Raw genomic sequence first — 13,234 nt, forward strand, 5'->3', positions numbered from 1 at the left:
GTGAGAAACACACGAGGCAATGTGTATAAACCCCGCCCCCAGGGCCCAGGGCCCGGTCAGGACTCAGCGTCATCACTGTGGCCCCAAGTGGCCCCAATTCGCGCCTCCTCTCCCGCAGCACCAGGCGCCGTCCTTGGTGCTGAAATCGCCCCTTCTCTTCCGCACCACCAGGCGCCGTCCTTGGTGCTGAAAGTCGCCCCTTCTGTTCCCCGCAGCACCAGGGGCTGTCCTTGGTGCTGAAATCGCCCCTTCTCTCCCGCAGGACCAGGCGTCGCCCTTGGTGCTGAAAGCCGCCCCTTCTGTTCCCCGCAGCACCAGGCGCTGTCCTTGGTGCTGAAAGCCGCCCCTTCTCTCCCGCAGCGCCAGGCGCTGTCCTTAGTGTTGAGAGCCCCGCCATGAAAGCAGCTCAGTCTACAGAGACTGCCATGGGAGCAGGAGCGCAGCGAAGCGACAGGCAGTGGTGACCACGGATGCGACAAAAGATGAAATCGTGCAAAACGACAGAAGGGCCTGAGTGGGGGTGAGCAGGGGTCATTTGGAGAGACATTAGGAAGAGCCTCCCTGAGGAGGTGACACTGAGCCCATGGGAGTCGAGGGCTGCAGATCTCCCCGGGCAGCCCCTCCAGGCCACATCGGGACCTGTGTCCCCACAGGCAGAAGCGGGGAGTCAGGCCCTGAAGGGTCTGGGGGGTACGTTACACCAGCCCCTTCACTGCCTCATTTACAGACAGTACCACAAATCCAGGGGCCCCGCCACGACCAGAAACGTCACCTCCTTTGCAGGAATGGAGACCTGCTCTAGAGAATCTGGTGAGTTTTCAGTGACCCTACTGCCACCTGGGACAGGCAAGCACAAGGGCCCGGGCCCACATGGGACACGTCAGTGCTCGGCCCCCGTAGCATGTGCCCAACACGCACACAGAGCCACAGGCCCTCTAGAACGTCCCCCCTCAGCCCTGGCCGGTCCCTGGAGGGGGCTCAGGACACGAGCGTCAGCCGCCGGGCACTGCCCGGCCCTGCCTGTTGCGGTGGAGGCGAGGAGGCCATCCGCCCAGTGTCCCGGGTGCTCAGGACAGGTGGCTCTGAGGGTAGGAGCCCGTGCCTCGGCCAGTGGGCACAGCCACGCTCCGGGGCCCTGGGGCTGTGCAGTGCTCCTGGATGCCCCCACGGGCAGCAGCGGAGGACGTTCAGGACGGCTGGGAGCCGCGCTCCTAGATCTGCTCTCAGCACAGATGACCAGTCAAAGGGAAACAAGGGAACGGAACCACCGCCTGCCACGTGCATGACCACCAGCAGCACCCTTCACCCCCACACCTCTCTGGACTCAAGGTCGTGTGTCAGGAGGAGACTGACTGCACTAAAGACGCTCCAGAGAAGGTGCCAGCGAGGGCACCAAGACGGGGCCCGCACACACGCGGGCGCAGCCCCCCACCTCCACAAAATGGACACTGCCCTGCCCAGGCCAGCAGCTGCGCCCGGCGCCGGGCAGCAGAGTGGAGACCTGGGTGTGCAGAGACTGTTCAGAGAGTCAGCTCACAGCAGCCCAAGGCTGCGGACCCAGAGGCGCTTCCACGGGCACGCGTCCACGGGCTGTCCATCCCCCGGGGTCCTCCTCAGGACCACACACACACGTGCAAACACTTCCTGGGGAGACGGGGCTGTCAACTGGGCTGCCATCTGAGACGTGCCTCCAAACAGCTCCATGTGGGGTGCGGGTGGCTCTGCTTTGGGGGACAGGACAGGCCCTCACACCCCTGCTACACAGATGGCTCATGCCCTGGGGAGAGAGACCCGCGCAGCCTGGCGTGTGCTGACTCCCCTCCACCCCCCCAGGCAACAGGCCTCCCAGGCTGTAGCTGTACTCCCCACCTCCCACACCCAGATGGGGAGACCAGGATCAGCCTCAGCTCCAGACATCACCTCCTCAGAGACCCCCTCGCCAATTTGTGAGTATCTCTTCCTTCAGGGCCCATGCACAGGGCTCACAACTCCAGCCTGGCCCCTGCCCGCCCACCCAGGTCCTGGGTAGATGTTGACACCACGTCCCCGCCTAAAAAGCCTGACTCCTGGAGGCCAGGTCCCTGGGCCCATCACCCTGGAGCAAGGCAGGGTGCGCAGTGGGGTGCTAACCTGCTGGACCAGATGCGTTTAACTGTCAGGGGGTGGCTGAGAAGGGACTGTGCACGCACACGCACACTCGGCAGTGCTACTGTGTCAAGAACAACTCCTGCTGTAACATGCACGCCCGTCACAAGGGCACATTCCCTCCGTCGCATCTAGGAAACAGGGCTTCTTGAGGGGTGAGCTGGGCGTGCTCTGAGGTTGGTCTGTGCGTCACCCCAGAGGCAGAGCCACCCCGTCACCACGTTCATGGGCAGCCATGCGCCACGGAGCCCTGATGGAGGCTGGAGGCGTCTCTCTGTCTTGACACTGCGCGGGACGTTTGGGGAAATAAATTCGGGACGAAGCCTCCAAGGACTTGGGACACGACATGACCTGCACAGGGGCATCCACTGGGTCCACAGAAGGTGACACCAGAAGCCTCCAGCCAGAGCCGACAGAGAGGTCAGTTTATGCACAGGATGGCGGGGCAGACATGCACTTATGAGGCAGAAAGCACTGGAGTGCTTCAGGGCTGGCTGGCGCCTGACCATCCTCCCGGCAGGTACCAGTAGGACGGACGTCAGCAGGAAAGGCCCCGGACACAGCTCCGCCCAGAGTGTGTGCAGCAGGGCCCTCGGAGACGCATCGTCTGGATAACCGCTGGCACTGGACAGAGTGAAGGCGAGCTACTGCCGCCTCCTCTGCACACGGCGGAGCGGCCTCTGCGGGGCGCCTGCCCCCAGGGGCGCGCGGGGCGGGGGCCTACCAGGCGGTGCTGCCGCGGGCCGCGGGCTCCAAGTGACAGAGCAGCTCCAGGGCGTGTGCAGGGCTCGTCGCATCCTCGGGGGACTCCTGGCCGCCGGGCTCCAGCTCCGCGGGCATCCTCCACACAGCGGCGCAGGTCACCACTTTGCTGTCTGCGGCTGCGGGGCAGGACAAGGGAGACGTCAGCAGAGCGCACTGCCCCCCCACCCCGCAGGCAGCGGCCCACACCCCTGCCCCGAGGAACCGGACCGACCGCGCAGCTCAAGCCCCTGCTCCCCTGCTCCCACGTCATCCTGCTGCTGAAGAAAATTTAATTTCCTCAAAATTGATTTCCTCCTGTTCTTCTTCAATAGTTCTTCAAACAAGGGAGGGAGACGGGGCGGGGGGCTGGGGTGGGCTGCAGCTAAAGCTATAATCACTGTGGGTGCAGAGGGTCTAAGGGCCGCATTAAACACATTTTCCTTGGAAGCCCCGTGAGAGCGCCAGGCTCAGGGGCGGAGGAGCACGTGTGTGGTGCTCACACATATGTGCTAAATGGTGTCAGTGCGGGTGCAGGCCCCTCAGTCCACTGAAGCCGTGAGCACGGGCTGGGGGCCACAGGTCAAGCCCTGGCAGAGAGCAGCCCAGGGCCCGATCTCGACGCAAGACCACTTTGTGGACGAGAGGCAGGTTCCCTCTTTGCAAGGAGCGTGACGGCTCCAGGTTTCTGCCCTCTAAACAAGTCCTCTTCTGTGAGCAGATTTTTGCAGTGAGACACAAAATAAGATGAAAAGACACAAATGAGACCAAAGAAACAGATTTAACGTTACATGATTAAAAGCTGAACCACAAACTCTTAAACGTAAACTCTTCCAAAATGTGCTGCTTGGTTCTGAACAGCACATGTGCTAAACACCTTCCCCTTTAAAAGTGGTCTTTAATAAACGGTAATAAAAGAAGGAATAGGCTTCAGTGTTAAATCAGTAACTGGTATCAAGTGAAGAATATGAAATAATTGTAGAAAACAATGCCCCATGAGCAGTAATTCCTACACAAAAATTAAGAGGGGGGGAAAAAAAGGACCTTACCATCCATTAGAAAAGGTCCCACTTCTTACTACATGCCATGGTCCTTTGATCTAAACACCAAACTCATCAGCCAGGAACCCCACAGCAGTGACCACATGGGAAATGCCTGGCCCCCCAGTGCTGTTATCACAACACCATCATCCCCCACGATCAAACGGTCAGCAGGAGGATCAGGACTTCAACCACGTCTCTCTGATCCCTATCTCAGCGCTCTGTCCATGTACCTGACTGGGTCTGACAGAGCAGGGAATTGCAGCTTAGAGAATCATGGATGTTACATGCAAATTCAGTGTTAACACATCCACCTTTAACCATGCAGAGTACAGCATGACAGTTTCTGTCTACGAGCGAAATGGATTTTTTTGCTGAGATTTTAACTTTCACAGTCTCACTGCAGAGCCCCTGGGGCTGGCAACAGAACTCCTGAAAAGAGAAAAACTAACTGGTAACTCTGAGTTGGAAGGCAGCAGCAAATGCCCAAAACACTCACCCAGCAGAGGCACAGGTTATTCTAATCTTCCTAAACGACAGAAAGAGAAAGTTCTACCCTGAAAAGTGATGGGGCGAGTGACCTGAGAACGAAACGCTGGCTGTGTGCACGAGACAGCAGGTGACACACGGCAGAAACAGCTGGTGCGGGAGGGGCGGCCAGCGCTGAGCCCCCGCGGCCAGCTCCCTCCGAGAATCCTGCTCCGGAGTCGGGCAGGTAATGCTTCCTACAGCTGCCTGCTCACCCAGCAAACCTAACTGCTGTGGGTGAGACGTTAAATGCTTCCCCCTTGAGAAGAGGAACGAGACGAGAATACTCTGTGCTACCACCTCTAGCTAATGTTACACCGGAGGTCCTAACTACTTCAGCATGGCAAGAAAAAAAAAGCTGTAAGAACAAGAAAAGAACAAAAGTGCTATTATTTGCTAACGATTATGTGTGTAAAAGTCTTAGCGTCTACACACACAGATAGTAAAAATACAAAGGGAAGTCAGCAAAACTGCTAGACACAAAGATGATGTATAAAATTCAACTGGTATCTACAGATTCACAAAGATTTTTTTTAAACAAAATTTGAAAAACTATTAATGATCTAATTAGAAAATGAAATATCCAACAATATCTCAAATGAAAGAGGTACGAAATGCAAAACACGGCTAACAGAGCAGAGGCCTCACTAACTGGAGGGCATACCATGTTCATAGATGGGAAACTTCTCGACTGCAAAGAGCCCTGACTCCTCAAAGTTCTACTTGGCTTTTTTTTTTTTTGGAAGAAATGCTAAAATTTACATGGAAATGTCAACTACCCAGATGGCCAAGACAGTCATGCAGAAGAACAAAACTGGATGGTTTACAATCTGGCATTAATTTACTGCTGATACCCAGTTAGATAAATAGCCCAGAGAAAGAAAAGGGAATCCAGAAATAGATTTCACAGAGATGGCCACCTGATTTAAAACAAAATGACAAAATGATACTTACTGGAGTGGACAAAGGATGATCTTTTCAACAAAAGACGCTGGATCAGCTATGCATCCATGTGAAAAAAAAAATGAGCTGCATTCTACTTCACAACACATCCAAAAACTAACTCCAGAAAGACTGGAGATCGAAATGAGTAAGATAAAACCATACAAATCTTTCTAGAATACACAGTAGTATATCCTAACTCTGGAACAAGCAGACGTCTTAATTGAGGCAGAAAAACCACAAATGACAAAGAAAAAGACTGATAACAGGCTACTTTATAATTAAGAACTTCATTCACCAAAAGACATTGGACTTTATCAAAATTTAAAACTGCTGCTCTTGGAAAGACTTGGCTTTAAAAATAACGCAGAACTTGGGAGACAATATTCAGAATACATGTATCTGTATCCTGATAAAGGGCTTGTATCTAATATATATAAAGAATTTCTACAATTTAATAATAAGACAAGTAACCCAATTTTCAAAAGCAGGCAGAAGACTGAATTAGACATTTCACAAAAGAAAACATATGAATGGTCAAAAATCTCCAGAAAAGACGTTCAACACTAGCAGTGACTGGAGGAAAATGCACAATAACACCAAAACAAGACAAGACTGCATTCCTGCCGGAAAGGCTAAACGTCAATGTAAAGGCAACTGTACTCCTCAAGTATTGCTAGAAAGAGTGTAAAATAATTCAAACATTCTGGAAAACATTTTGGCAGCTGAAAATCCACATACCAGGTGACCCAGCAATCCTGCTCTCAGGAGAAGCTGTCGGGAAGCGTGGCTTGTTGGTAACAGGCTCTGTGACCACTCTCTGACCCCAGCAGTTAAACCTGGCCCCGAAGCGAGAGTGGCCTGCTGGTGGTAGGTGACTGCCAGAAGCCAGGGGGCAGCAATTATCCTAACGACCAACCAGGCCAGGGTACCAGCCAAGGAAGGCCAACTGGCGGACTGACAACAGGAGACGTCCTCCAAGGAATGGAGCAGATGGCCCTCCGCCCCTGTATCGCTGGCCCCCCACACAGAGACACACGTCCACACAAATGCCAAGGGAAACAGGAGTGAATGAGCAGGAGGCTGAGGGGAGTCACCCCACTGAAGTCAGAGTCCTTCACCCAGGCCTGGGCTCGGCAGTTTCAGACACGGGACCTGCTGATGGGAACGTGGCCGGATGCCCCGCAGTCAGGACCCCGCAGCAACAGGCAGGTGTGTAACAAGACACCCCCACCCCCGTCGGTCTCCAGGGACCTCCTGCTGCTTACCTGGGGCTCAGAGGGCCACACCCTGGCAGCTCAAGGTTCACTGAACCCAAAGCGTCCCATGTCCCCATTAGACTGGGGCGCTGGGGGGCCAGGCGATAAATGAACAAAGCCAGGTCACAGTAGGGGCCCCAGGCCTGCAGACCCACCCAGACAGGCCATTCCCACAGGGCGGACGTACAGCAGGAGGTAAAAGGCCCACCGCCCCGTGGCCTTTGGGGTCAGCGGGTGGAAGCCTCAGAAAGGGTCCTTCTCCCGGTCAAAGGGCAGTGGAGACACGGGCCTACTTTAAGGGTTAAGGGCCTGGCGGGCCGGGGCCTTGTGGACAGCAGCCACAGAGCAGATGCACGCCCTGCCCATCCTCGCCACCTGCACTTGAGGCTGGAGGCCAATGGGCTGGCCAGAAGCCCAGCGGAGAAGACTGGGAGCCCAGTCAGACCAGAGCGGCCCACAAGGATGCAAAACATCATCAAATGGTTGCATGACACAAGGTCCAGGTCGGCAAGTGCCGTGAGAGTCAGGGCGAGGTGCCTGAAGCAAGGAGACGCCCTCCCTGCGGGGGAGTCAGAGGAAGCTGCTGGGAACAGGAGCAACCTGACCCGTGTCCCTGGGAAGGTGTGGGCACGTGGAAGTGTGCACAGAGGTGTTCTGAGCAGGATCGCAGGCCCAGGGACCTCGGGGCGTGGAGCATGGCCAATGCTCCCATGTGGGACAGAACGAGGTGAAGTAACGCCGAGAGAAATGAGGGCTGGAGCCTTCGAGGACCAAACCAGGAGGGGCCTCGGGGACCAGTCAAGGCGTGTGGAGGGCCTGCTTCAGACCAGGGAGGGAGGCCAGCAATTATGAAACCACACCGCATCTGCTGGGAAGAATTCCATCAACACGAGGCAAGTCCGAAGCCCCTTATTGAAAGACAAACACCAGAACCATCCTGAGGAAAACCAGAAAGCCACCAGGTTCAGGGCCTATGGGAGGCTCCTGCCAAGATCACCCGCCCAAGAGATGTGCAGGGCTGCAGAGTACTGTCAGGGTGCGCGCGCTCAGTCCAAGGAATACGGTAGGCGTTATCGAAACTCTCCAAGTCGTCAGAAGCAGATGAAATGGAAGGTAAACAGTGCTAAATGAGAAACGCTGGAGGTATACCCATCGAGACACGCAAACTGGCTCTGAAACTCTGAGGGTTTCCACATCTGTATGGATCTCAACTGAGCATTCAACACATATCCACCAGCTATCAAAGAAACCAAGGTGCTTTTAAGAAGGAGAACCCGATCTTTAGAAGGAAAATGCGGTAATGACCACCAAGGCGTTCTTCTTTTATCTCTGTTTTCAAAGCGACCCTGAAGTCAGGCCCCGCAGTCTAACTGCCGGAGTTACTGCTCCTCTCCGGTGACCAGGAGCCCCCCCGCCCCACGCCCCGCAGGCAGGGCCACCTCCTACGAGCCCGGTCTCCACCGCAGGTTCAGACCCACGGACGACCTGGCGCAGGCAACTCCCCACCATGCCCCTCATCCTCAGCTGAGGAGACTGAGGCCCAGGGACCCAACTGCCCACCCCGGCTCACGGGGCTCATTCGCACCAGCCCAAAGCCCGCCGAAGCCCCCTGGCTTGGGGACAGCCCAGCGCTCTGAAGGAGAAAACGTGCGCTGTGAGCTGTGTCTCGAAGGCCCATCTGATGCCAGCCTGTCTTTTACATGTAACACTCGGTCTGAAGGCACTTACTTAATGAGATAAAAAGATAATCGGGCAAATGCATGGAAACAGCACACTCGAGGCTGCCAAGTGCACCCACGCAGGGCGCAGACTGCGGTGGGGAGCAGGAGGCCAGGCTTCACGGACTCGGAGGAGATTAGAGCTTGTGTAAGCCTGAGCAAAGCCCCACCAGGGACACAGTCTGATCCGCAGCCGCGGGGGAGGCGGCCTCCGTGGGGCACGGTGACTTGGAACCTGAGGCTGTTTTCCGCTGACAAGGGCTGAGCAGGGTGGACGAGGCAGGATCCGGCTGAGCTGGTGTGACCCACCAGCACCCAGGGAGGGAGGCACGCCCCTCACCAGCCCCAGTCTTCATGCCCCGGGAGGAAGGAGCCTGCGGCGAGGAACAAAGGGCAGACAGGCGTCGCCCCCAGCGGTGGGAGCCCTGCACCCCGAGATGCCTGAGGGCGGGTGGGGCGATGCCGCGCAGCAGGGTCGGGGGGACAGGCCGTGAGCACCGGCGGGCACAGGCAGGAAGCACGCCAGTCCTGGGCTCTGGCAGCGCAGAGGAGACAGGAGGTGGGCCAGGTCCTCCAGCGCCTGGGGGGTGTGACCTGCCCTGAGCCCCCATGGTGCAGTCACAGCCTCTCACTCCGCTCCTGAGACGGTTCACAGGCCAGGGCCCTGCCTTCCAGGAAACCTGGGCTCCCTTGGGCAACGACCCCGTAGCACCACCCCGAGAACGTCCTGTAGGTCTCCCCCCAGAAGCTAGCCACTCCTGGGGCAGTGGCGACAGGAGGAAAGGGCCCCGCGAGAGCTGACGCAGTCCCCGCCCAGCACATAGCACCCCATCTCACCGTCAGACCCACACACGGCGGCCCAGGCCCCCTCTCAGAGGGCCAGCAGGCACCGCGTGCCCGACTCCAGACGGTACAACGGGGAGGGGGCGGGGTCCCCACCCCTCCAGGGACAGCAGAGCCAGTGGGGCAGGACAGGGGGGCATCCTCTTCCCCTCAGAACACCGCGGGGCGGGGGAACGGAGCACGTCTGGGGGCCCCTGGTGTGCGGAGCTTCCTCACGCCCGCGCTAAACCCACGGGGCACCTGCGAGGCGGCAGAAGGTTCCAGGAGGCGGCTCCCCGGGCCGGTGTGGCCACTGTCCGGCGTGCTGCTGTCCCAGACACGAGACGGCACGGGCACACAGCGGCCTCCTGGAGGACCACCAGCAGCCGGCCCACTGCCGCAAGGCGGGCGGCTCCCGGCCCCCAGCGCCTCGTCCCCGTGCCCCTGCCACAGACACCAACCCAGGTGGGGGGCTGCCTGTCTCGGGGGGCCACCAGAGGACAGGGCTGCTTTTAAAGGAGACTCAGAGGCGACGGGAAGGGCCTGAGAAGGGCCCGCGCGGCCCACAAAGCTGGGATGCAGCCTACTGCACGCTCCCCTCTCAGCTCCTGAGGCGCCAGCCACAGCCTGCTCCGTAACAACCACGCAGCTGCCCAGGCACGTCCTGCCAGCCTTCCCGGTCGAGGGGTCTGGGCGCTGCGGGGGACAAGCTCTACAAGGGGTCCCGTGAGTGGTGTGGTGCCAGGTGTCCGGGGAGCTTGACCCCCGAGGAGGCCAGAACCCTCATCCCTCCAGGCCCCCGCTGCCTCCAGCTGGCAGCCGCCTTTCCGTGGCCTCCCAGCCCAGAGCCCCAGCTGCCCACCCCAGCCAGCCTGCTGGCCCTTCCTCAGGCCTCTATCACCCCCACACCCAACCAGGTGGAGCCAAGCGACCCAAAAAGCACAGGTGCAAACCCATGACCTCACCCACCCCAGAGGTCCAGCCCAGCCCTGTGCCCCCGGCTCTGCTGGGACCACCCTCATCCTTACTCCTGAGACCCCCAGAGACGTTCACAGCCCCAGCTGGACTCCACGTGGCCCCAGCGCCGTCCTGACTCACCGAGTCTGTCCGGCAGCGCCCATGGGTGGCGCTGAGCGACCACAGGGACACACCCAGCCCCTGTGCTGGTGGCCAGCAGGGAGCAGGCCAGGGCCGGCCAGAGCCCCCTCCTGACCACCGACCCTGCAGCCCTGCGGGCCGGGGCTGCTCCAAGGCCTCACCCCCCAGCAGGCCCGCTGCAGACCCCGGAGAGCTCTGCCCTTCTCCGACCCGACTTCCTGCAGATGCAGCACCCCACAGCTGCGGCCGCATGTCTGGCCGAGCGCCCCGAGAACTGCCGCCCAGGGGCTCCTCCTCGTGCTGGACCCTGACACCTGACTGCAAACGCACAGACAGGAGCCCACAGGCGTCACGGCTGCAGCTCGCCTGCTGGCAGGTGTGCGCGCTGCCGGGCGGGGATGGAGCCAGCGGGCTCAGGTCGCCATTGCCCAGGGAACGGCCACTGAAGCATGTGCCCTCTGCAGGCGCGGGGAACCCCGCTGATGCCCATTACTGCTCTCGGGGTGATGGGGCTGGCGCCAGTTCAGAAGCCTGACTCTGCCCGTGGACACGCAGGCTCACCTCGGAGCCTGATGAGCAGACACAGAGTCCCTCACTGGCCCAGCAAAGCACTGGGCGGAGAGAAGGAGCTATCTCTGCGCCGCACACTCATAAAACCACCCCTGCCAACTAGAAATGAGCGCACAGCCCTGGAACGATGGACCGTCCTTTACCTTACTGGAAATGCTCCTCCTTCCTACTTTATTTTACTGAGAATGGCTCAAAGCGCAGGACATGAAGGGGGGATTCCAAAACACAAAGGTAAGACTAACTTAAACCAGGTCTGTTTGATCATCAGTCTTTTTAAAATGAACAGGGTCACTTTTTGGAAACTCTGGACCTTTCCGTGAAACACCCACACACATACACACATACACGTAAGTTGCTCGTAAGGTCTGATAACATTTTACATATTTACAATACTTTCTCCTGGACAAGCTTCAAGCGCCCAGGTCTTTGCAAAGCCCAAAGGCAGCTGAAGTTAGTCACACTGTGCGGTTTTCCCGCTGAAAAGCTCCTGACGGGCAGGGCTGAGCAGCAGGCGGGTGCGGGGGAGTGTCTGCGCGGTGAACCCAGGTAACACTCCCTGCTGACACCTGACCTGACCCTCCTCCCCTGCGAGAGGTGACACGGTGGGGCGGGCTGCGTGGACGGATGCGAGTCCGCAGACGTGGTCGCGGGAGACAGGCCTGCCAGCTCACTCCGCTCGCCTGCCCACAGATGTGTCACCCGCCGGCCCCTCCGCCCGCCCCCTCCGCGGTCTCCAGGCCCCGCCCCGCCCAGCGTGCAGCATCTCCCTCAGTGCTGCTCTCAGGAGGGTGGCTCCTTCCTTGAGCCTCCCTCATGCCCCTCATGGCGCGGGGAGCCACCACGGAAGCTGAGTAAAAGCGCCGCCTGTCTTCCCGAGAGCAGAGGACGGCCAGGAAGGCCCTTCCCACGGGGAACACCAAGCTCCGCTCTGGCCCCGCCCCCGGCCCCGCCCAGGCCGCCGGGCTCCACGCGCGTCACCTGCACCCCACCCCACGGCTGCTCCCGAGACCGGTCCTGTCCCTCCTCCAGCAGCGGTTCCAGTGAAACCCTGGACACACGGCCTCTGGGGCGGAAGCACAGGGCCCCATGGGCTCCCAGGTGACCTGCCAGTGTCCCCCCATCCAGGGCTTGTCCCTCCATCACAGCGAGGACCTGAGGCTGCAGGTGAAGAGGACCACACACGACCCGATTCCTTGCTGGAAAAGCAGGACGCTCTCCAGCTGCTCCTCAACCTCTGCTAAGTGACACAGAGGTCCCGTAAAACAGACCACGACCTCATCCCCAAACAGAAAGGGAGCTCAAACACTGAATCTGAACCAGATCTGGGGACCCTTCAGTAGTTTCAGAAATTTTCATTAAAGTTACCCAACTTCTCTGAAAATAGACCATGGTGAAACAGCAAACGTTACGACTGGGAAAAGGTCTGCTAGGGTGTTTGGGAAATCCTTCTGCCTCTCTGACCGGCATCAGCAAGCAGATGACAGCCATCAGTGATGCAGGGACAACTACTGTGAAAAACCAAAGTGCTCCCATTACAACGGCAGGCCATGGCCAGGTTCTTGGAAGAAGAGATGCTGGCTGGAAATGTCACTAAGCAACAGGGCCCACCTCCTCTCCTCTCCCCCGCCCTCCCTCGGGCTCCTCAAGTGTCACTCCTGGACCCTCAGCCACGTCCAGGTGGCAGACACTTGAGTCCAAACATGAAGATCCCAGGGGCAATCCTCACCATCTCGGAGAACAGCTTCCGCTGAAAACTGGGTCAGACGCTGCAGGATGGCGGAGACACACCCCACCTCAGAGCCTGACCTCTAAAAACAGTCTCGTCTTACTCCAAATGCACAACAGCGGGCCCTGCGCACGCGGGAAGTCTACTGAGAGGGGGGCTTCCCAAAGGAGGGCCCAGGGCCTTCCGTCAGCCGACTCAGCGAGTGACTGGAGGGGGAGGGTACTCACAGAACGCAGCCTGGACCTCCCTCGGGGCCACCGCGTCCCCAGACCTGGACGTGGACGGGCAGCAGCCACCCTGCTGCAGCCGCAGTACGTTCCCCCCAACCCCCCACACACACCCACCATCTCCTGGAGCAGACTCCACGCCCAGGATTCCCACCCAGGCTCACTCTCTGCCGCACTCACTGCCCGCGGGCCTCTCTTCCTGGGACAGAACTGTCTATTCCATCTCCCCACTGGCTGGCGAGGGAGGCTGGAGTCAGGCCCCTGCCACCATCCTCCCTGGCCTCTGGGGACCCACTTTCTGCCTCCCTTCTCAGCCACGCTGAGGCCACTCCCGCCTTCTATCTGGCTTTAAACAAAGGACGTCAGCCTCAGAATGTCCCGTCCTTCCGAGCGGACAGTGGGAAGAAGAACTGACACC

General features: G+C 58.9%; 1 protein-coding gene across 4 annotated transcripts in view; it reads right to left on the minus strand.

The window, feature by feature from the left end:
• Window positions 1-13,234, minus strand: part of EIPR1 (EARP complex and GARP complex interacting protein 1) — a 64,376-nt gene that overhangs the window by 20,480 nt on the left and 30,662 nt on the right. For all 4 annotated transcript variants that reach the window (XM_043870677.1, XM_043870679.1, XM_043870680.1 and 1 more), the window contains one exon: window positions 2,870-3,026. In XM_043870677.1, coding sequence (XP_043726612.1) covers window positions 2,870-3,026 — 157 coding nt within the window. The remainder of the gene's footprint in view (window positions 1-2,869; window positions 3,027-13,234) is intronic.

Source organism: Cervus elaphus, chromosome 16 (assembly GCF_910594005.1).
Source record: "Cervus elaphus chromosome 16, mCerEla1.1, whole genome shotgun sequence".
Classification (NCBI taxonomy): domain Eukaryota; kingdom Metazoa; phylum Chordata; class Mammalia; order Artiodactyla; family Cervidae; genus Cervus; species Cervus elaphus.